General features: G+C 36.0%; 1 protein-coding gene across 1 annotated transcript in view; it reads right to left on the bottom strand.

Annotated features, from left to right (window-relative positions):
• CDC73 (cell division cycle 73) overlaps positions 1 to 24,639 on the bottom strand; it is a 99,484-nt gene that overhangs the window by 48,804 nt on the left and 26,041 nt on the right. Inside the window, exon 9 of the mRNA XM_009999895.1 lies at positions 23,186 to 23,250. Within this exon, the coding sequence (XP_009998197.1) occupies positions 23,186 to 23,250 (65 nt within the window). The remainder of the gene's footprint in view (positions 1 to 23,185; positions 23,251 to 24,639) is intronic.

Raw genomic sequence — 24,639 nt, 5'->3', positions numbered from 1 at the left:
AATTCAATCAATCTGCTATTAATTTCATTATGTAACTTCAAGGCAGCGCAAAGGCAGATCAGAAACACAAAAGGGAACTTCAGGTCTTTCACCATGGTCTTAAAAATGTTCCATTTTGTGGGAAGATGGAGAAAACCAACCAGATCTTTGATTTTGCTCTTTCCTGCCTGCTAAAAAAAAGAAAAAAGAATTAAAAAAAAAAAAAAAAAAAAAAAAAGGAAAAAGAAAAAGAAGGATCAAGTGAAAATTGGTCACAGAGAGAAAATTTAGCCACACACCTTACTTTACAGGTGGGGAAGACCAGGTCATAGGACGATTGAAAGTTACAGATAGCAATATGGGGAAGAACAAAATCTAAGCAATTTTCAAAATTAAAGCCACAACACGTACCACTGAAAATTCATTGTGAGAAGTAGCCTAAATCTATTTACAGGTTTCCAGTTTTCTAACAAACAGAACATTTAAGGCTCATTTTCCAACAGAGTTACAGTGGAATTGTATCAGATTCAGGTTATTACTGTTTGTCACAGTGCCAGGGTAAGCAATACCCACCTCTGATTGATTCAGCAGCAAAAGAGGGAACTGTGATTCCTTTTGTGTTTGACTGGGACTTTTTAATTGGATAAAATACAAATATTTGATGTACTTTTATTATTTAATAAAATTGATTCTATTTATGGTCGTCACACTTCATTTTTATGGGAAAGCTCCTCAGGACCATTACCTGACTTTTCTAGCATTCCCTAGTTCTTAAAGTCTTGTTTTCTTACTATGCACAATACAGAGATTACAACAGGCTTTTTTTTTTCCTTTGAATTGAAAACAGAAATTGTACTACTGAGCACCATCAGCAGCCCTAGGACCATCTGTATGCAGGAATGTAGACATGTGAACAGTGTGTATTGCACTGGACTAGCCCTCTTAAGAAATTCTAGGAGCTCTTACTCAAGATGGGTATAGGAATTTGCTCAGTGTAATTTCTATGGTGATCTTCCATTAAATTTTGTCACCTGCTGTATTTGAGTTACGATAATTATACATTTGTTCATTTCCAAGCTACCTCAAATCATAGAAATGACTGTTCCTGGGTAAAGTAGATGTGTATAAAAATAACTCTCTACAGAAGAGAGTTCTCCAACTAGATTGAAAGTGCATCCACTTATTTTGGTGATGACTACTGGCGTTCACGTAACACAGAGATGCAAGCTGCATTAGAAAGAGTCTTTGGGAGTTTTATTTCAACATCCATTTGTAATTTTCTCCATGTCAATCTGCATTCTTCCTTTCAGCTAACACAGGCCACAGTTAATATCCCAGTTGAAAGCCACCAGGCTTAAGTCAACTATATGGAAGCTTTACACAACAGTGCAAGTTTGAGAGAACCAGAGCAAGTGTTGAAAGCCAGCTACTCAAGGGTGTTCAGTTCTGGAAGATGTACAATCCTGTAAGTGGCCTCTGCCTGAGCAATGTTGGCCAAGAACAGACTCCATTCTCTTGGGGAGGACTTCAACACTGTTCCTTGCCTGCAGCACTCTACAGCTAGACTGAAATGTACTCTACTTGGATTTTACCAATTCTGGCTAGTTCAAAATGCTGTTACTGGCTTCTGGGTATAGTCCAAGAGGTTAATAACTAAACCTTAAATAGTTTGGCACTTGAAACAAAGTTTGGCAGTCAAAAAATCTCTTGGGTACTCCCCTTTGGAGCTCATGCAATGGTGTCGATCTGCCTGAGCTTGGCAGAATTACAGTACAATGCCTACGAGTTCAGTAAACCAAATTTCTTGTAAGTTAAAATACTAGAAGGGATATATGATGTTAATTAGAAAGCCATTTTTAGTGCCCTTTTAAGGGTCCAACATAGTTTTTACAAATTTGTATTAATGTTTGGGTACAAGTTGAAACTACTACATAAATATTGAAATATTATCCAGACAGCCAGAGGGTCCTTGAAGCTTTTTTATCCAAGTACTGTACTTCCAAAGTTTGTTACAGAGCTTTCAGAAATAGATGGGACAGAATTATGGAATGAAATATCTACATTCCATTCTCTGAATGTTTTTACTGCTTTCTAGCTGGTGTTTAAACTATTTGGTCACTCTACTAGAACATGAAAACAGTTCACATTAAAAATAGTGCAACCGTTATTTATATCACTAAAATCTTTGACATGTTCTCTCACTTTCTCTCCCCATAAAGCAACACAAAAAAATGCATTTTCATTAGCAGTAGGATACAACCTTGTATCTAAAAGTCTACCATGGCTGTAATGCAGTAAAAAAAACTCCAAACCCCAAAACCCTAAAGTTTACTCAATGAGGTATAGAAGTTTGTATAATAGTTGCTTTAAATGTTTTTACATCTGTGTGTCTGCTTCAGGTTGTAAACAAATACAAAAAGTCGTAGTGACTCAAAACGTATTATGGGGAAAAATGCAAGGTCATCAGTACCATACTTATGGAAAAGAAAGAAAAGTCTCAGAAAAATCAGAAATTGAAATTCCATAACTTTTCTCTACTTATTTAACTTCCAGCTAAATAAAGATTTACATATCGATACTAAATGACCAAACTGAAGTCCCACAAAAAATTGTTATTCACCAACAATGGAACTGTTCCTTTCATATCCCCAATTAAATAAATTATATTTTATTTGCAAATCACACATCTATAGATTTGAGCATGGAAAATGCACAACTATGGGGTTTTGGTGTAACAAAACTGATCCTACCTCCGAGACAAGCGCAGATTTTTCATGGGTAAAGTTCATAATCTGTTGTAGTCTGAAAAAAATTTCAGGTAAAGATGCTTCTAACAGTGATTGGTCTGAGGGAAAATTAAGTGTCCATTCAGATCTTCACTTAAACGTTAAGAATTTTTTAAAATTTCCTATACATTTAAAATCATATGATGATAGTGATCTAGAAAAGATGAGACAAAGACTGGCTTTCAGGTAAACCTTAATAGAATAGTAATTTAAATTTGCTTTTCTTTGCAATGCAGTGATACAATGCAGTGTGTCAGTCCATATTTACAAAATATTTTCAGAATACATTAACATGTTAAGACACACATTAACTGCCTCAAAACCCATGCTAAATAAGGCACTGGAGAGGAGGGAAGTGCCTAGAAGCCACTACGTTAGGCTGACCCCCATTCCTACTGATTTTCCTGATAGACTAACACAATCCCCAATCATATTGCAATCTAAAATACCTACATAATACCACATACCAAGAAAAATCTTCTCTTTTGAATGAATACTCATTGCAACATGTGAAAATTTCCTAGGATGAGATGAAAGGGACAGAGGAAAAATGATAATATAGATGTTACTACTTCTTGCATTTGTGCTATTAATGTGAATAGGCTTGTAACTGATTTGCAAAAGCACCAATGGTTGTTTACATATTTTTCCAATTTAAGAACCCATTTCTCTATCCTTATTTTATGCTATCAAATAACAAAAATATATAAATATTGGACAACTCCTTAATGACACAATAATAATTGCACCTATCAAATGTTAAGAGCATTATCATCCTTTTCATTTCAGACTGTTCTTCCAAAACAGTAAGCGATTTGGGTGGCACTCTGTCTCACCCTGGCTGACCACAGCAGCTTCAGACTGCACACCATACCTAATAGATGTGGCATTTACTGTGTTACTACAGACTACATCTCTAGCCCATCCAGTGCCACCTTGCTGCTCCAGCTCTGCCTTGCAAGACCCAGCCAGCAAGGGGAACACAGAGGGAAGCAGGGAGGCAGGGAAGCTGCACCTCCAGCTACGCTAGGAAAATGTAGGTCAGAAAGGAGAGAACATTGTTTTTGCTTTGTACCCACAGCAAGAGTGAAGTCAAAGGCTTTTTCGGGGAGGCTGGGGGAGGACTGTGGAGAACAACTTCCAACAACAGGTCAGTTAAAAAAAGCTCTCGAATGTCAGAAAACAAAGACTGAAACGAAGAAGGCAGCAGCTGATGAACGCCACAAAAAAAATCTAAGGCAGGCTCAGTGATAAGGGAAAGCACTAAAAGTGAGGCCAAATTAGAAAGCAGGATCTGAATTTCTAGTAGAAAGTGTTTGCACTTCTCCCCGTCCAGAGAAAATAAGAACCTATGAGGTAAATCCGTTCTTCTAAAAAAAATAATTCAGTTTGTGATTGCAGAGCATGCTTTTTATTGAGCTGTGTACCAAGGCAATTACAAGACACGCCACGGCAGCAGGTCACTAACTCCACAGAGAGTATTTTACATATAGGACTGTTGGGACCAAAAGCAAAGAAAAAAGCTCATTTTCACTAGGATCTACATTTCATTTTCAAAGACTTTTTTTTTCTTTTTTTTTCCTTCTCAAATTCCAGTCTTCATTTGTCCCTGGTTAACTCAAGAAACTCCAGCCTGGTACAATATGGTACCTTCCCTTCACAGTTAAATGACTGCAAAACAATTTAGCTGAACATGGGATATAGATGAAAACTACCATGTTGCTGTTCTGATATTACCATGGCAACAGTCACAAGAGCTCTCTTAGGCATTTAAATCTGACAGTTTTCATGATAACACTAACTGAATGATAGTAACGATGCATTTTGGTTCACGAGTTAACTGCTGTGTAACTCAAACCACAGGGCATGAACCACTCCCTTTGCTTTTCTCAAGACTATGCTTGTGGTCAGAACGTTCTGACCGAGACAGTAACCTTGAATTACTACTGACAAAAAGAAAAAGTGCCCCTTCAGCACACAGAGTGCTCATGGCTTAAAGCTTTATGTACTCTCAGAGGTTTCCATTTGAATGCTTAAATTGTGCACAGTTGGTGCACAGGGTGGAGAAGACTGCTAAAATCTTTGATGGGATTTTTCTCAAAGGGCTTTAATTTGCTTGGGAAAGCTTCAGAGAAGACTATGCTTTCTAAAGAGCAAATTGACCTGCTGCTGGTATCTCCCAGGAATCATTTGCCTGAGAGAGAAGGAGAAGAAACCCAATGTTTTCTACAGTCTTCATGAGTTTGTAATCAATATTCCTTTTTAAAATGAGAACACACTACAAGCTGCTTTACCTCACTGTAGTTCAAATTGTACTGAAGAATATACAAGTATGCCTCTGTGGACAAGTGCATCAGAACAAGAGCCTCCATTTCCTTTTAGTCCATTTAGCTTTATCTAAAAATAATTGACATTTCAATTGTTTAATACGAATAGTCAGTGAAGCACTCGCTCATCACACACATTCAGCGTGGGCATAATGGAGAAGCACCTTTTTCTTTACCTCATTAGAAAGTGAAGTGTCTGAGACACATTTCTCATCCTAACATTTTTAAGGATACCAGCTTGGATCTTGTCTTGCAATAAATTCAACTGAAAAAGATTAAGAAACTGAGAACAGTGTGAAATCCTTAACAGTTTAAAATTTCCCAAGATGACAGAAATCAGACTAGAGCAAACAGCCATGCTTTTAAGGACATGAGAGATTAATCTTCTCAAAATGAAAAAATCCTAAGAAGTTAAGCTTTCTTAGTTCTTTTCATTCTAACACTTTTTAAATTTTTCTATTAAAATAAAAATTAAAACCACCCATACTGTAATAAACCACTAAATCTTTGTACTCTTGAAAAACCACAACCCCACCTCTTTTCTTGTGGAAAGCCAAGTGTTCCCAGGTGTCAGTAAGATCAAAGTTTAAAACAAAGAAAACCAACTGCCACAAGCAATCCTTTGTTAATAATACCAAACAAGTAACCAAGGAAAACAAAAACCTAGCTCACTTCCTTTACTAAATATTTAACATATCCTGCATTAGAACAAGTTGAGGTCTAAGAAATAACCTGAGAATAAGAGACAGATTCTAGGTTTCATTCAGGATTTCTATGTCACTGTCATCACTTCCAAAAGAACCACAAATTTAGATAGCAAACCCCCCCCATGACATAATTTAAGCCTGTTGTGCTATAACATATAGTTTGATGCAAGATGATAAAATGAAAATGAAACACTGAAAAACACCATCTGTGACTCAGTCAAAAATTTAGTACTGCCACTTAATGCAAATGCCAGCCTTTTTATAGGCATTCCTCCAAAGTCCACGTAGGCATTGATTTTTGTAGACATAAAAATTCAATTCAATTATCCAACATTCTGAATCAAGAGAATAACCAATTCCCCATTGTATCTTTGAATAATTTAAAGTGTTGTATTTTATTGATTGTTTTTTAATGCAGGAATGGGTAACATTTTTACATCCCAACAATTGAAAGAAACAAGATGACAATTCAGAGGTACTCATAACATTAGACTCTAAAATAAAAGCAAGTATCGTACACATACCTGAGGGAACAACTAACACATCTGTTCCTCAAAAAGCAAATTACAAAGCTTATGCTGTAAGCACACTGAAGCATACCAAAAAGCAAAAAAACCACCAAAACACCCAACAAACCCACAAAGCCATTGTTCCTATATAAATGTATCTTCAACAGAAATGTGTTTTCAATAATGCCTTTATTAATGCAATTGAAAATTCTGTCTTTCCCATCTGAAATTATTTTTTAAGTTGATGCAGCAGACTACTTCTATCACTTTACCAAATTTGAGATGGTTTACCTATTTATCTATTATCTGTATCTAAAAATTTACTTTAAAAAGCTAGTATTTTTCTTGAATGGTAAAAAAAGAAGCAATAATTAGAGGAAAAATGATAATCACAATTCTTTTACTTTAAAAAAACAATAATTTCTTCAGATTGAAAGCTGTAGTTCATACTACTCAGCATGAATAATCCCATTTTTACCAGTTGGTGAGCTTGCTTGCCACACCCAGCCAAGGTACGATTTTCTTTCTAATCAAAATTCAGTTGAGAAACGGATGCTGCAAACAACTTAAGACACCCAACTTTCATTGCATTTAATAAAGGAATGACAATTTTCTGTCAATAATTTAGGGGCTTTATGCCTGAGTAAAATACAAAGTTGCCATATTCATTAAAAAATGCACTGTCTAGGTCCCTCAACCATGTTTATTATTTTTCCCCCTCTTCACCATTTCCTTATTTGCTACTAGTTAGACATTTCAAATGATTTATTGTCCAAATTTCATGCTTGCAGAGCAGAATGGAAAAACTAGAGTAAAGTACATAATTAAATTTCTTCTCTACCTTTCCCCCTATTCATCAAAAAACTTTACACACATGAACACACACTTTCTCTAACAACTTCTGCACACATACTATAAATCAAACATTTTTGAGAAACATTACTTTTGTTGCACATAAGACTCCTTATGACAATAAGTCAAATATTAATATTTTACCTCTTCCAGTTCTACAAGAGAAACGCATCTGTGAATCTTTTATTAAAATTCGTAATTGCAAAAGATCTTATATTGAATAAAGCCACTTTTCCTCCCTATTTCTTATCTTGGACTTGGGAGTATTAGTGCCTGAAGGACTAATACAATACTTGAATACATAATAGCTTGATTTATTCATAGAACACATGAATCCTGCAATGTTCATGACAGAAGTGATCATCATGAGCATTAAAGGCAATTTCTTTTTTCTCACCATCTGTGTACAATTGACTTGAAGAAAGCAATCCATGCTATCATACTCTAGATAAGATAAAGCAAAGCACTTTTGCACCAGTTTAAAGTTCTGAAAAGAACTGGCAGGGTAATTTCAGCATAGACGACCACGATCCAGTTTAAAATTAAACTGCAGAGCTGGGTAGTGCTCAAGCTCTGAAAGGACAGACTCTCTCAACCATGCTAGAAAGTTGAGTAGCTGCTCTTCACGCTATTTATCGTATCTAGATGTATAATGCAAGGTGCTGGATAGTTTCTTCTGTGACACTTAAAGACGCTTGAGCAAAAATAGCTTTATGTATTTGCTGAACATATTTTATACTGGCTTTGTCAGTTACTTGATGTAAAAAACGATCACAACAAGATGCGTTGCCAGAGAAAAAGACGACTGCCTCCCACCACGGCCTTGCATTCCATTGCTTCCAGTGGCCAATACAGACAAAAGAATCTGTGTTCATAGTTTGTCACTGGCTTTTGAAAGGTCAAAAAATAAAACAATTTGTTTTATAATGGTTAATAAAGCTTTATTTTCTTGCTGTCCTACTTTCCTTTGACAACTACTTCACAGCTAAACTTTACTCAAGTTATCAAAAAAATACCTGGTAACCCACTAGAAGTGAAAACTAGGAATTTTTCTAAACAAACCCCATAATAATCTCCCTCCCCACCTCAAGAACATGCTAACGCTGAAGCATTCTCTCTCAGAGAAGTTTCTAACTGGTTGTGTTTTAAACAGTGACCATCACCTCACTCAGAACCACTTTTTAAAGTCCCCATTCAGAAGAGACAACACCAATCTGCCTGGTTCTGATAATTAGCAAACTAGTTTCTGAACTATCTATAGAACATTTTGAAAGCTTATCAATAAGCTTATCAATAAGCTTTAGTCCTTTACATGACATGAGAGATTGGTCACGCCTTGCAGAGCAGCTCTTTGCCTAACAAGTGGCATCAGACGATGTTAGACCAAATCAAATTTACTTGTTTCAATGGTTTGCCAGTACACCAATATATATATTTAGAAATCTACTACTTGTAAGTGTTGATTAGAAATTCTCCCTCCCTAAGCAGTTGATAAAACGTATCCAAAAAGTTACAGAAATGTTACCTGAATTTCCACAGCTTGAACTAGAGGGATGTTTTAATCAGAGACTACATCATCCTCCATATATGCAGTACGGAAGTAGAAATTGTAAATTTACTGTGCTGTTCTAACTGTATTAAATGAAAAAAATATTAAAACCCAACAACAATAGAAATACTTTGTAATTACTGTCCATTATTCTAAACTCTTAAAATTGACACCTCAGTAATTGTAGTACATCTCTTTCTAGCAAACGGAGACATAAAAAGATGCAAACCCAAGGACAGCCACACTGCTGGGGACACACGCAGGCAGGGCGAGCACTGAAGAAATGGTGAGAGAAAATATTCTGCCATAAGCAGCTTATGCAAGTGAATGAGAGGACAAATTTTAATTGGTAGGCTTCAACTGAACAGCTTAAGTACTGGAAAAGTGTGTTTTTCCCTTGTATAATGGCGATTGAAGTGTGAAAGGAGTGACTATGCCCTAAAATAAAGTCACTGTTAAACATCCACAGCAATTTAATTTCCTATTCCCTTCTCAACTCAAAGATCCCCAAAATGCTACATAAAAGTAAAAACAACTATCCATGGGTTTGTCAACCAAAACAAAACAGAAGTTAGAAAGACCTCTACAACATTTTTATTATTTTTTTTAATATGTACAGAACAATTTTTAAAAGGTACTGAATTTTCTGTGGAATTGTGCATTTACATTAAATCCAAAAAAATCTTGAACAGCATATACTATTCAAGAATGCATAGTCTTTACAGGCTAGTTAATAAATACCATTGTAGTTCTACAAAATCTAACCATTACTACCTAGACTGAAAAGCAGTAGTTGATTTTTTATTTGTGGCTCTGATTTAGATAAAATCTGTAACCTTGTGTGAGCCAGTAGTGAAAACACAAACAGGGACTTCAGATACAAGAGAAACAAGGAAGAAATGCCAATAACAATCCAGGTAAGCTGCTCTCAAACATAATGGGCTAACCAATGATCCAAAGGCTTATAAAAATTCAAGTAAAGGTGAGAAGTCAAAGTATATTAATTTAAATGTATTAAATTCCCACATGAATTTTCTAATGCAGGACTAAATTTGCCTTCACTGACTGTAAACCAAGAAAATTAAACTACAGCTAACAGAATTTTATAGCTAAAGACATCACCAGCCAATGGCAATTTAATGCATTATAACTTACAAATGTTGATGTTGTAAACTTTGGTAATTTGCTTTAATTTGCTTGAGTGCCTTGATCTAGATATAGCCTTAAGGAATAATTGTGTATTTCCACATTAGATTGCATCATCCTTTGTATTAAGGAGAAAAGGTTATTTCTGAACGGCAGAACTATAAAGCACTCACTTCAACAGGAAAATGGAAATGATTGTCCAAGACTCTTAATTTCCTAATGACTCTTAGCCACGTTCAGGTGGCAACTGCTTCACCCTGGAAAGATCTGAGATGTCTAATTAAAAAATGAAAAATAACTTGAGTTTTTAACCCTTTAAAATAAATCCTGCACTGGGGAGCTCAGCAGGTACACGTGAAGGCTGGGAGGAAGTTTAGGAAGATCCTCAAGTCCCAGAAGGGCACTGACTGAGACTCAAAGGCTATCAGGAAGAAAAAAGGTCACCGTTTAGACTGTGGGGAATGGACCGAGCTACACACAGCTATTGTTCTTTGATAAACATTTTCAGGATTACAAAGGCACTTGCAGAAGGCTATTTATTTGTCACAAAATTCCTAAACAAGATGGGAATACAGGAGATCTGATGCTGAAGAAGGCAGATAACTTGTGAATTTAAACTGTTAAAACAGCTCCCAGGTCTGCTGCAGGCTACAGGCTATGACAGCTGGATGACAGACTACAGTGGTTAAGAACATTTTTACTGAAGAGAGAGCATCTGTAAGTTCTGCTAGAAAGCACACGGAGCCCACCATGAGTCTCTTCTATAGCAGCTTAGTAAGAAGGAGCAAGCATGAATTCAGCCAGATATTTGTCTGGAGGGGAACTCTAGCAATCATCTAGTACAACTCTCCCACTGAAGTAGGATAACCTAGAGCACTTTACACAGGACTGTATCCAGGCAGGTTTTGAGTATCTCCAGAGATGGAGACTCCACAACTTCCCTGGGCAGCCTGTTCCAGTGTTTTGTCACTCTCACTGTAAAGAAGTTTTTCCTCATATTTAAATGGAACTTCCTATATTCCAACTTGTACCCATCGCCCCTCGTTCTGACACTGGGAATTATTGAGAAAAGCCAGACTCCATCTCCCTTGCACCCACCCTTTAGATACTTGTATACTTTGATAAGGTCTCTCCTCAACCTTCTTATCTCCAGGCTCTTTCAGCCTTTCCTAATATGAGAGATGCTTCAATCCCCTATCATCTTTGTCACCCTCCTCTGGACTCTCTCCAGTACCTCCTTGTCTCTCTTGAACTGTGGAGCCCAGAACTGGATGCAGTATTCCAGCTGTGATCAAATATTAAAATATTAATCAAAATAACTGTAAACTAACTGAACCCAGATTTACATAAGCATATACCTTTCTGTGTAGAAAAGTTCTAAGTTTTAAATATTTTAGTGAAAAACAAAGAATTAGAAAGCAAAATACATTTCACATTGATATCTAAATTTATACTGAAGTGTATCAGATTCACTACATATTAGTGTTAGAGTGAATGAACTCCTAATAAATAAAGCCAGAATCAACTTTTTCTTCCACCAAGATGTCAGAAAACACGAGTAATTTTAAAGTTACTGAGAGCCCTCCCTCCCCAAAACTTATTACAGAAAGGCATAAATGGCCTTCTGCAATTTAATGAGAAACAAAACATTTTTCCCCCATCATCTTCAGACTTGCCAGACCAGTTTATTCTACATCCTTCACCTTTGAGAAAACATCTGCCCACCCCATCAGCTTTTAATCTTCTTACAAACAGAATTAGTTTTGCTTCCTTCTGGGGAATATGGTAGGAGAGAAAACTGGCCAAGCCTACTCAAGCAAAAATTAGTCTTTTGTTATTAAAAAAAAATAAAAAATAAAAAAATAATCATATCACTTAAAGCCCATGAACATCCTTTACTTAGGCCACATTTATCAAGTATCAATATATATCTATGCATTTTAATATAGTTTAAATATGGCTTCACTAAAGAAACATTACTGAACGTAAAGCAGAAACTCCTTGAAGTTTGCAAAATACTAAATGTCAGGTTTATCAATCATTTTGAGAGGCATCACAAGTTGTTACATTATTCCCTTAAAGGCATGATTCTTATTCGTAACTGGGAACTTCCACAAATACTAATATACTAATACTACTGTTTAAAATTTAATACATTCTTGATCTTAACCTGGAGGATGTTGAGTACTCACTACTTTTTATATTCTTCTCCTCTCAGCACCATATAAAGGAGTGATAATACTTGAAAACACTTTCTAGTTTTCTAAATTTTCACCTATAAAAGGTTTCCTATATATGGATTATTGTTACAGTATTCATTGTTTAAAAGGATCTAATTCCTACATTCAGATTTGAAAGAACTGTAATTCAGTTTGATAACACAAGCCAGCTACAGGCAGCTTTCCAGAGAAAAAGAAAAAAAGGACATTAAGAGTCTTGCTGAGAACTGTCAGGGGAAGAAATTTAAGAAACATTGCATATGTGGTTTTCTTGTCCAGAACAATAACATGCATACAAAAGTCACCCTTATTAAATATTTAGTACATGCAAATAAAGGTGAGCAAACTGCCTGATTAGACTGCTCTTTCATTAGTCTGAACAGCAACTGCAACAGTTTTCAAAAGATTTCAGGCATTTGACCGATTTACATGGTCTTATTTCACATACGAAATTTGAGCCAACTTATAAAACTACCCTTTTAAAACCAGATATAACATTACACTAGGCAGTCCCTTTAGATTTTAATTTCTAAGACAGCATTATGATCCATTTATTATTCTAATATCTATTGTACTACTTTAATCTGCATTTCACCTGCTGTTCATGTCCAGATATTTTTGGAAGCTTTATTTTCCACACCTAATTATACATGTGAAACCTACTATGAAATTGGTGGTTTGTTATCCTGAAACAGAACCCATTTTACAGACCAACATGAGGTAGCTGTATATATTCTGTACATTATATTGCATATGTGTATATTATTAACTACCAAATATTTGGCTTAAGGCTTTATAAAGCCCTCTCCATTCACAAGTCTTTTGTTTTACTTAGAAACCACAATAAAACAAAACTAATCAGGCAGGTTATCTTTTTTAATGACAACTGGATTCCATTTTAATTTCAGTAATACTGCAATCTGTTTGCCTGATTTACATCAGCTGCTCCAGAGATAACTAATAAGTAGGACTGGTGAATACTGCTGCATGACACACCCTCAAGTCTCCTTGACTTTGTCAATTTTTATGAAAACTGCTGGCCAGGGAAATGACACCCTCAAATTTCTGCTTCCAAGGAGGGAAAGGCAGGCAGTGCTTCTTCCCTAGCTCCTCAAAATTGTAGCCCCAGCAAACATCTCTACCTCATCAACTGCCCTGCATTTCAGGTCAAGGGAGGGTATGAGAAGCTACCCACTTTGCTTAGGTGGGAGAGAGAGCTAAGTGATTATAGAGAAAAAATACATTTCTTATATTCCCTATGAAGTAACCTACATTTGTTATTATTATTATTCTAAATTAAAAGTACTGTGAACTCACAACAATTAGACTGACAGCTATCTTATCACATCACTACATCACTTTGCTTAGTCACCCAAAATTTTGCTTCACACTTCAGTTGAATTTTAAAAGCATGTCTATTGTTTATGCACAAAACCCACTCATACAGCTCATACAGGGAAAGTGTCACCTGCTTTTACCCTCAAAGAGCCAAAAAAGCAAGACATTTTGATTCCAATAATACATCCTAGGTCTCCTAAAGCAGCAAACCAACTGAATAGTTCAACTTCTTAAAACTTAACTCTGCCAAATGCAAAGGTAATGTAAGGTGAAATAGAAACATGCTTTGTTAATATTCATGTGGTATGAAGTCTAACCAGAAGTTTTATACCCTAGGCTAATCAAAATGCCTATTTCTAAAAGAACAGTTGTTCTCAAAGTTATTTTTCAACTTTCAATTTAGCAACTGGTTTAGATAAATTTTACATTCTCAATACTTTGGATAAGCCTTCATTATTTGAAATAGTAAGTACTGAAGATAAATATGTTCATATAGTAGCAAACAAAAATCTGAGAATCACTTTTACACTTTAAAAGATAATCAGAATGTTTTAACTCAAAGAAATTCACATTTGCACTATGTATTTATCACCTCACAAAGACAAGAAACCTGAAGGGTTTTTTTACCCTATTACTATTGTCAGTGTTAAGCCTCAGGTCATATATACATGTTCTTCTGATGACTTAGAAATTCCACAAATCAAAAACCTCCAGAAAACCCCACAGACCTTCTGGGAATAAGCAGGGGCAAAACAGAAAGTGGTGAATGTAAACTAGACAGACAATACATCTTTCAACGCTTTCCTACATGCACTTTCATATACACACAGATCTCCCCTTGTCTTTAGGAGTGTTTTATAAAGAGCAAAGAATCACCCTTCCAGCAGCAGTGATGCAAGTGGATTCCACTGCTGGGTGAAAATAAATGTAGCTCCAGATGGCACCTCTGCAGATTGCAGTCACAGGTATATTCTGGAAGGTATTATCAGTATTGTCTAAATGCTAGTTGAGTGAGCCATAACTAATGCAGAGCTCATTATATAGTCATTACTGTCATTTACCTAATAAAAAAGCCTACAGTGAAATAGACTATATCCAGAACCACCTGAGTAAATGAGGATTTTGCCTATAGAATCTTTTACTAGCAAAGATAAATAAAGCACATTCAAATATGCTGAAATTGAGAATGTAGATGCAACAGCATGTAGCTTCATAAAAGACACAGGCAGATTAAAACCTGGATTTAGTTGGAACAATAAAATCACTAAGTTAGAAACCAAAATAGAGCCAGCCTTAATCAACTACCTTCTTAAATGGTGCAAGAAGAACTTGCCTTCAAGGCTTAAAATTACGACCTGTTTTGCTGTTTTAACTGGACCTTCTCATTAGTGATGCTGCACTATATGGAAATAGTGCTGAATAACATCACTTATAATCTGTCCCCCAAAAGACTGAGAAGCAGGGTTGTTACCTTAGTATTGCATTAACATTTGCCTCCAAAGATCTCTCTCAACTCTGAGCTCTGCAGGTCTTCTATGCTTAGAAAAGACAATTCTTGCCTTACATTTTCTGATGCATTAACTAAAAACCACCTACCTCTAATACACTCTAGTAATAACTATACTGCCACACAGAGATACCCTCTGCTTGGATTCAAACACTAACAGCCACCACATACTGAAAGAGAGTTCAATATATGGAAAAAAACCCAAAACATACAACTGCAAGAAGAAGCAAAGATGTGGACCTTTAAAGTAGTAACTCCATTGCCAAGTCCACAAATCGAAACAAGAGTCCTTAAGAATGTTCAGAGAGGGCTTTGAGAGTAATGACAAAGTACAGAATTTATAAAAAGCTCATAAAGGAGAACTTGCTCTGGCTTTACTACATAGTGGTGAGTACTATGAGGGAGATCGAGATGAGTCTGGGTTTTGAGACACATTCCTATGGATGTTGCTACAGTAACAATCAAGCTATCCTCCTTTCCCAGTTCAGAAAAAGATGTGACTATGACGCTGTTATTCGATATAAGCAAGTACTCCAAGCAGAAGACTTGTTTCCACAAACAACTAATTGTATGTTACTCCATTAAGAGCAAATAAACAAGTAGTAAAGTGTCAGATGGCTGAAGGACAATGATGTAATCTCAACAACTGAACAGAGAAAGAAATCAGTAATCTCAGATTAATTACAAAAAAGACTCAGCTGATTGTGAAATATTTGAATCGCAATTTTGATCAAATTATTGAATCATTAATTGCAATGCACTAGAAACCTTCAAAACTTTGTTAAAACTCTTACTCAAAGACAATAGGGATGGTTACTTGTGATTATTTTGGCAAACATGGATAAACTTGCACAGAAAAGAAGGTAGGTTAAAGAAGACTACTTTCTGGTCCCCTCATCTGTCACAGGTAATTCCTACTGGGTCCACAAGACCTTTACACCACCTTCAATAGCTGTGAAAAAATTACAATACTACATAAGAGTTAAGTTAATCATATCCATTTAGAAGAAATTTGATGACAAACTCTCAGTTGAAGAAACAGCTATTACATGTTGAGTAGATGTCTGGAGATAATTTGCAGCAGGAAATATGTTGACGACTGTTTAACATACAAGCTGTTTGAAGGGCATGATGTCTGATTGTTCAGACCAGTTAGGATCAGGTATAAAAAACTGTAGCTGAAGTTCAGCTGGTATCATTAAACAATGACCTATAAAACATTCATTAATAGATACCACACAAGTCCAGAGAAAAACAATCAAATCTCAGCATCTAGATAGGATTGAAGCAGAAAGTGGACATCCAACTCCAGGAATGTAAATTAAGTTTCCTAAACACTTTTGCTGAGGGCTCTTTCCACTGAGAGTGACTCCTGAACCATTCATTAATAAAGGACCTGACACCAAGCACATAGCATACATGGCAGGTGAGTTTCCCAAGGGACACCCACAGAGTTAGCAAATAAACTTGTATCATTCAGCTTTAAGTCAAGAAGGGTGTAACAAGTCATTTTAAAATTCATACCAAGAAAATTTAAGGCTTTCAAGCTTTTGTAAGTAAAGCTGCCTGGAGATCTAAAGCTCCACTTCAATGTATAGTCTGAAATACTTCAGATTCTCATTCTTGGCACTCCTTCATTTAAACCACTCAAGGACCTGACACGCAGGCCACAAGCACTTAGTACACTGACACAATAGAGTTTTACACAGAGCAGTGACTTCAGACACGCTCATTCAAAAACAAAGCTATATGGGTCGAGGTCTTGCTCCTTCTCTTGTTCAGTAGCATACTGGGCAACACAACAGTGTCTAACCTCCAGATGTGTGACTGGTTATACAAGTTCCACTTTTCCTGAATTTGCAATTCTTCATCTCAAAATTAAATAGAACCTATTATGAGGAACACAACAGGCTTTTTTTTGTATAACGCAGTACAATGACAAGATATCTTGGCATAGATGTACATAATTTACAAAAGGAGTGCAGCATTGTTCAACCTAACACATTTACTTGAAAGCAGCATTTGTATGTGGCTTTCCTTAGTCTCTATGCGCTTGACAATTTACACTAATGTTTGAAACATGTCTGAGGCAATGAAATGCCAAGCACTGAAATTGTTGTGTGGACCTTAAATATAAAACACAGTAATAGTTCTTAGGACATTTGGTTGCATGTCATCCACTCTCATTAGAGTAATTACTACAGACATACAAGGTCTTTTAGTCTGTTACCCAAGAGCAGTTTAAGGTTGCTGGCAGACTGATCTTGGGAATCATCCATTTCTCCAGCTCAAAGATTTTTTGAGTTAGTGGTCATGTCCTAGCTCTTAACCCTCACGGACTGACAACCTCATGGTTACGTCTGAGTTACAATTACACATAAATATTTTTAACATGAAAAAAATGCAGGAATCCAATAAAAACTGAAGTCTCTACCTGCAGTATAACCTACAGAACACTCTCCTAATAGGTAATTACTACAAATATCCTCTTGATGGTTAAAAACCTGAACTGTATGCACAGAGAGTTCCCAGAACGCTGCTCAGCACGCAGCGGGGGTGCAGGCAGGCTGGTGTTACACTCGCATCAAGAATAATGACCAGCTTATTCACAGACTGCATGAAAATTACGTTCCACTTCAGAGCTTGTTGCAAACGTTTTCAAAGAGTCTGTTGTTTTGTTGACTTCCTCCCCAATAACACTGTTCTCAAATATTTTAATGAGATTCGGATGTGACACAGAAAACTGGTGACATGTTAACAAGTACTTATACCTCTCCTATCTAAGACGTATTAAATTTTTATTTTTTAAAGGTAAGTGCTAATATTAAGAGATGAAATCCAATTCTGAAAAGTAGGATTCTGAAAAGTAATTTCAAGTTTTAGCACTGAATCACAGCCTTAATTCCTCAAGACAAATTAAAAAAAATCTCATAGCTGTACCTACTTACACAGAAGCATATCAGTTATCTGTAGTCTTTTATATAAAACATGTGCATACACCATGCTGCCTGCTTCTGCCCCAGCATGCTTCCACTCCAGTGGCCCAGTCTTTAAGGCATCAGAAAGCTGGCATATCTCTTCATTCTAGTACACACTAATACTTTTAAAAGTATACCAGAGGTTAAACATCTCATTTAAAATAATAAAATCACTTAGACTATACTACACTCAAAAGATTCTGAGGGCCGTAACTGCAAAATCCTTTGATTAAGTTAATACTCAAAATGCAAGACTGACCACAAATTGATGAAAAATACTGTTGATCTTGGAGATGCTGAATCAATCTTCCAATTGGTCTGAAATGAAGCCTGTTTGTATCACAGCTTACATAGAGATCCTCTTTTTTACTAGTTGTTTGTTGTAATGTATTTGTTACGACTGAAATGTAATGTATTTTCTTTAATTACCAATGGCTTCATAAGTTAACTCGGGGTAATTTTACAGCTGAGAAATTGTTGTAAGCCCAGCAGTTTACTCTAGAAAGATGGACGTTACTTTTGCTAATTTATATTAATTTAATCACTGAGCTCAGAAGCACTCAAAACTTACACAATTTTTTTCCTAGGGATAAAACTTACATGTTTGATTACACTGCAAAAATTTACACTGGAGTTTGCTACAAGCAAACAGTGCCTCAGCTGAAACACTTCTTAACTATACACTGATTCTCCAAGTGTAGCCCCAAACTACCTGATAAGTAGATCATGTCAATACCTGGAAGAGCTGTTGTATCCACCTGCTTACTGAACAGTAAGAGAAAGAAATGCCAACAGTAGCTCTGGCTGCTTATGATCACAGCTGATCAACAATAGATTCCATTATCAGCAGCAAAAACAAAAGACAAAGGAAGCTTCTGAGCTTCAGCAGCTATGAATACTAAAAGAAAACCACAGTTAAAATCAGGGCTGTGCTGTAGCAATTAGGAAAGGCAAAAAAGTAATTTTGACAAGGGCCTAATGCAGTACCATGCAGATGTTGCTTGCACCCAAGTTTATAACCACACTGAATCACAGCTCACGACTAATCAGGACTCTCAGAACTCCACAGACTATCAGTTTATTCCTTTCCTTCATATTAAGGTCATGAAAACTTAAGGAAGAAAAACCAAAAACTAGTAAAACCATCATGACCATGACTATTACTGTCATGGAGAAACAAACATCATTTCTATGTGCAGAGTCAATACAAAGCCTGCCCTGAGTTTGGAAGAGTACCAATCTATAAACCCAGCTTTATTAGACACTCAAAGAACAAGCAACTACTACTGTGTCAAGGTGTTATGTGCAGGTAGCTAGTTTGTTCTGATCTCGACATGTCAAGCTGTAGCAACAATTAAATAACAGACATATTGTAGCTACAAAAATCATAAGTCCAAAATCTAATTTCAGTTTTATGTAAAAGAAAAGGTCAGATGCATTTTCTAGGCTTTCACTAAAGGACATTGAATTAGTGTCTCAAGTTAAAAATTTATCTTTAGAAAAGCAGAACCTGAACATGTCAAATTTACACAAGTAAGAACAAACACGCTGAGAATATCAGCTTAAAAATCTGTGAGCATTCCCTCGCACCCTGTGTGGCACGAAAATACTAACATATTTTCTTCCATAGCTCTTACTTGATCTATTTCAATAAGTGAACTTTCCTACTGAAGAAACAGAAGTCAGCCAGCTAGACAGGGGATTATGCTTTGAAGTGAAGCCTGGAGGTAGACCTGGAGGTTTCTGAAAGTCATGCTGCAATTTGCAACATGAACTGCTAGGTAAATAGACAGCAAGAGCTACCACCACTACCTTACTTGATTCCAAAACATCACCAATCCAGGCAAAGAGAAGTGCTACAGGTATTCAAAAGAGCTTTCTGAGAAAGATGTCTTGTTATAAACAAGTCCAGGTCCAGAATAATGAAATCATGCCGTCGCAATAAAGATCCATTAAAGAAGTCAGCTCTTCCTAAGAGAAAGTATGTGTGCCAATTAAGCAAAAACCCTGTTAGAGAGAAGAACTGCCAGCAGTGCAAGTTATTTTAGCTGACATTACTTCAGAAAAAGCCCACCATTCACCATCTGTTCTGGCACAAATTCTGACTGCTAAGAAAGTTTCCAACTTCACTGATGAAAAGAAAGCAGTCAAGATGGAGAAGTTTTTGTTTTGCTCTTAAAAAGAACAAGCATCTAGGACAACTCACACTTCAGCAAGAACAAACACAAAACAGAAGTTTTTTACATTTCATAAAAATCATTATAGAGAATTACAGTAAGGCAGATTGAAAGTGGAAGACCTGTAGGGAATACAGCAGGAGACAAATAAAAGCTCCTTAAAAATTTTACATGAGAGGCAGGTGGGCAAATCCAGACAGTGGGTCACAGTTTACACTCCAGGTAGTAATCATATGTCTACTAAGTTTTTTCCAATTGCTAACAAGATCAAAACTTTTGGAGGCTAATGACTCCGTCAACCTTTTAAAGAGAAGACTAACCATCAAAACAAGCTGTTTCCTTCAGACAAAGAAAATAAAGGACAAGGTATGACAAGGACACCAAAGGAAACACTGTAACACAGAGACAACAAAAGTCAGCATAGATGGTAGTAACAATGCTAAACACTCAAATGAACAACCACACTAGGATAAACAACCAACATACAACTTAAAACCAAAGTTGAAGCTAAAGCAAAAATAAGATACAAAAAGTGATAAAAAACAAAGCTAAGTAAATACGTAATTCATCCATTTCAAGACAATATTTATAATTTCAGAAGCAGTAAGAAATTCTTCATGCCTTTCTGCAAACCATTGGCAAGATCTCACTTAGAAGACCACATGAAATTTTTCTTCTCCATGCTCAAAAAAAGATTAATTCTAACTGGCATAACTAAAGAAGGAAAGCTCATATGTTAATCAAAAGTTTATTTCACAAGACAACTTGTTTAGCCAAGCAAAACAAGAATTTTTAAGAGAAAATGACCGTGCTCTATAAATACATTAATGGAAATAAACACCATAGAAGGAGGAGCTGCCTAAGTCAAGGAGAACAATACCAGAAAAATGAACATTTTTAATTTCATCATTCACCTGGAAATTAGAGGTCTGAAGTTTGAAAACAGCTTCTAACAAAGAGGGTACCTAATACTTGAATCCCTTTGAAACATTTGATGAGTTCACAAAAGGGTTTATATCAGTACTATGAAGATGGCAGCACAGAATTGCCTTCTACCTACATGATGTTACCTGTCTTTCAGATTCCTATGATTTAGCCAATGAGCATACTGTGCTTTTCCATCAAACCTCTAGGGGAAGAATTTGTTCTCTATCTCCTCCCTAGTTTTGTCTAGCATAAAGAATTGGAACAAACGACCAAAAAAAACTGAATAAAAGCATAAAGTGAAATTTGCCAACTAGTAGGAGATTTAACATTCTATACAAAACAACAATCTAAAGATTATGGGTTAGAACTATGTGGGCCATCATTGTGACAAAGTTCAGACAAAAACAGATGAACAATTCATTGCCACATAATGAACAGATTTATTTCTCCCCCATCTGAAACAAAAAGTCAGTATATGTCAACATAACTTATGAATGAGCTAAACATTTAGGGTACCTTTTTAATACTCTGGAAAATAAGGCTCCAAAAATTCCTTACAAGCTTTTTCTTAGAAAAACCCTAAATGATAGATGGAGTTTTAATATTTTTCATGACACTGCATGATGCTTTATGTGCAGTCAGAAGCAGTTATTAAAAAAATTAATCTAGTTTATGGTGCAAAAAGATTTAAGAGTAATTTAATATCAGTTTCCTTTTTTAATGGAATGAACCAGCAGGGACAGTTTAATAACTCTACCTAAAAACTCTAGGTAGTATGCTGAATATGTGAGCTAGGACTCCAAGAATAAAAGACCTTAAGTATTCTTTAGTAAACTTCAAAAAAAGACCATTTTCACATTTCACCCCTTTGCTTTTCAAGTTTTTATACTGACAAGCATAAAACAGTTCAACATTTTTAATTTACTAGAAACCTGCTTTTTTTTTTTTCTTCTTTTTCCTCCCCACATGGCAATTTAAAAAGAAGCTATTTACTAAGTCAGTTATTAAGTCACTACCACTTGAAATAGATACAGTATACCATAGAAACATGAGTTTGGGATGACAACACTGCTTTATCCCTAATACAGCAGCACTAAAGTCATGCAAGATTCAAGAACAAGTTTTCAGATACAATGGGCTATTTTCTTTCTAATAAATTCCCAAATTAATCTAAAGATAACACTGTTCAGAATTAGATAGATTCCTTCCTTAAAATACTCCCTTCCAATTAAAAAAAAAATAAATAAATATTTCAAGTCCACAGGAGATTGGGAATTAAATACTTGGGCAAGAATTTTTATCAAACACGAAAAAGCCCTAAATGTTTATAGGAAAATTACATTCAAGATACTATTTTATGTTCAAATTAGGACTGCAGAATAGAAGTAGTGCATGGATACAGGAGTATCCAGGATACAGGAGTTTAGTGGTGCCTATTCATCAGATTTATATAGGTATACAGATGGCAAAAAACTTAATGAGGGCTCTACATCAGTTTTGTAGCATCTGTCCTACTTACTAGCAGATCAAAACAGCATTTGTTTGAGAGCATTGAACTTACTTCTACAAAAGCAGACAAATATTGGCAAAAAAAAAAAGTATCTCTTTTTAGGGTCTCTCTTTTTCATCTGTAGACGTAGCAATTCCCACTGACACCATTGGAAAGTCATAGAAAAGAATTTCATCTCACTAGTCTAGGAAGCTTCCGCCACAACACAGAAGTCAAATTCATCCACCACTAAATAAATCTACTGTTATTAAATGCAGAGTAGGAACCAAAGCAATATTCCAAAACCTAGTTTTCTTACACTAGTTTTGCAAGTCTAGTTTTATTCCTTACGATTATGAAAGATGCCCTTCGTAGACATACATAAGAATAGCAAAAATCTTGGTATCTTAGTGTAGTCGAGCAAAAAACAGCAGCACTTCCACAAGAACCTGCCAGCAAAGCCTTCCCAGCACTACTTTTTACTGCATACAAATCCCTTGAGCAAAGATCTCTAAGATGTGCAGACCAAATCTAAACATGTTTTTATCTTTTGGCTTTTAAGAGTGAAGAGAAGCACTTTTATTAACTCTTGTTAGTCAGCCTAAGTGATCTCCCAGAGCCTGGACCAGGCTGACAAGATATAAGTACACCATAATTTCTGTAAAACATATTTAATCAAAGACTTTCTAGCTTACCGTTACAGACTTCAGAGTCATCCCGTGATAGGTACCCATGGTATCAATTTTAAAGCCTTCCGTTTCTGCAAGGGAAAACATCTCTCATAAATAAATATACACACAGGGACATCATGTCTAAATGAACAACACTGGAAATATCTGAAATGATTTTTGCGAAGAATGAATCTTGCTGTTGGTATTGGTTCAGGATCTGTTCCCAACACAAAATCTGGTCAGCACTCAGGAAATCTGTGTTTCCTTTAGACATTCACTTGGTATTCCTGCTCTCTGTAACCAGAGTAAACTTTTCCTGCTGCAAGGAATCATTCAAGCCGTTCAAAGAACAGATACAAATTTTTATCTTTGTGAGAATAGGTTATAATATGCCTGCAGTCTCAGAAATTCTCTTCACTACAAAATGAAGAAGCACCTCATATTCCCAAAAGGCATTACAATGCAATACATTCAGCCTGTAGTTGTATTAATGGAAAAATAGACTTACTAAGAAACCAGCTTACATGCTGACTATAACACTATGGCCACTTAACATGATAAATTAACTTCTGGAGTGCAGAAGAGCATCCATGTCATTGTCATATCACACAGGGGACAGAATCTACATAAATTCACTCTGCCAGACTAAAGGTGACAAAAAGGGTTGTTTTGGGATTGGGTCTTTTCTTAGCAGTTTTAATTAGACTGAATTCATGCTGAGTAAGTGCCAGAAGCCTACAAGTGCTCAGTGACTAAACCTGCTGTCACTAGCCTGTTTGCTTTTGAATATTTCTTCTCTGTCCTCCTGTTCTTAGTGCTCTAAGATCAAAGTCAACTCCTGAATACTGCCACCCAGGACCTGCAAGTAAACTTTTATCCTTTTATAAATTCTGTAGCCTCATGCATCTAATGTCAACTGACTCCATCAAGCAACCATGCAGTTAAATAGCATAGTAACCACCAATTAAACCACAGTAAGCAAGCATTGGCCTAGACCTAAGCAACTTCTGGGCTATTTCAACTAGACTGGGGTAAAGGTAACTGATACTGTGGAGAACAGTTACTGGGAATTGGAAGATCTTTTGCCATTTATTACACCACCTTCATATAATGCATCAACACAAAACCACAACAGACCAAAAATAATGTAAATTCAAATTAATGCTCATGCCTGAACTGACAAAAAGCTCAAGAAAAATATTTTCAAGACTGTTAAGAGTTTCTTACTCTTATAATGAGTGAATTAACTTAAACTGAAACCAGACAACCTTGAAAACAATGCAGATGCTCTGAGAAGCATCTATGGCTGCTCATTCTTTCTTCCTCAGATTAGGGAGATCATCAGATGCTTGCAGCAAGTGTCACAGAAAATTTTCACAGACTTAACTTCCCAGTGTCTAGTAAAATATACCAAGAGTTGAAAACCGATCATACTCCTCCCACCAGAGACAGGTATCTACTTTCTGAAAACTGCTTTT

This window comes from Chaetura pelagica, unplaced genomic scaffold (genome assembly GCF_000747805.2).
Source record: "Chaetura pelagica isolate M959 unplaced genomic scaffold, ChaPel_1.0 scaffold246, whole genome shotgun sequence".
Lineage (NCBI taxonomy): Eukaryota > Metazoa > Chordata > Aves > Apodiformes > Apodidae > Chaetura > Chaetura pelagica.
Note: the sequence above shows the minus strand (reverse complement) of the source record. Positions and strands in the feature narration are given on the sequence as shown.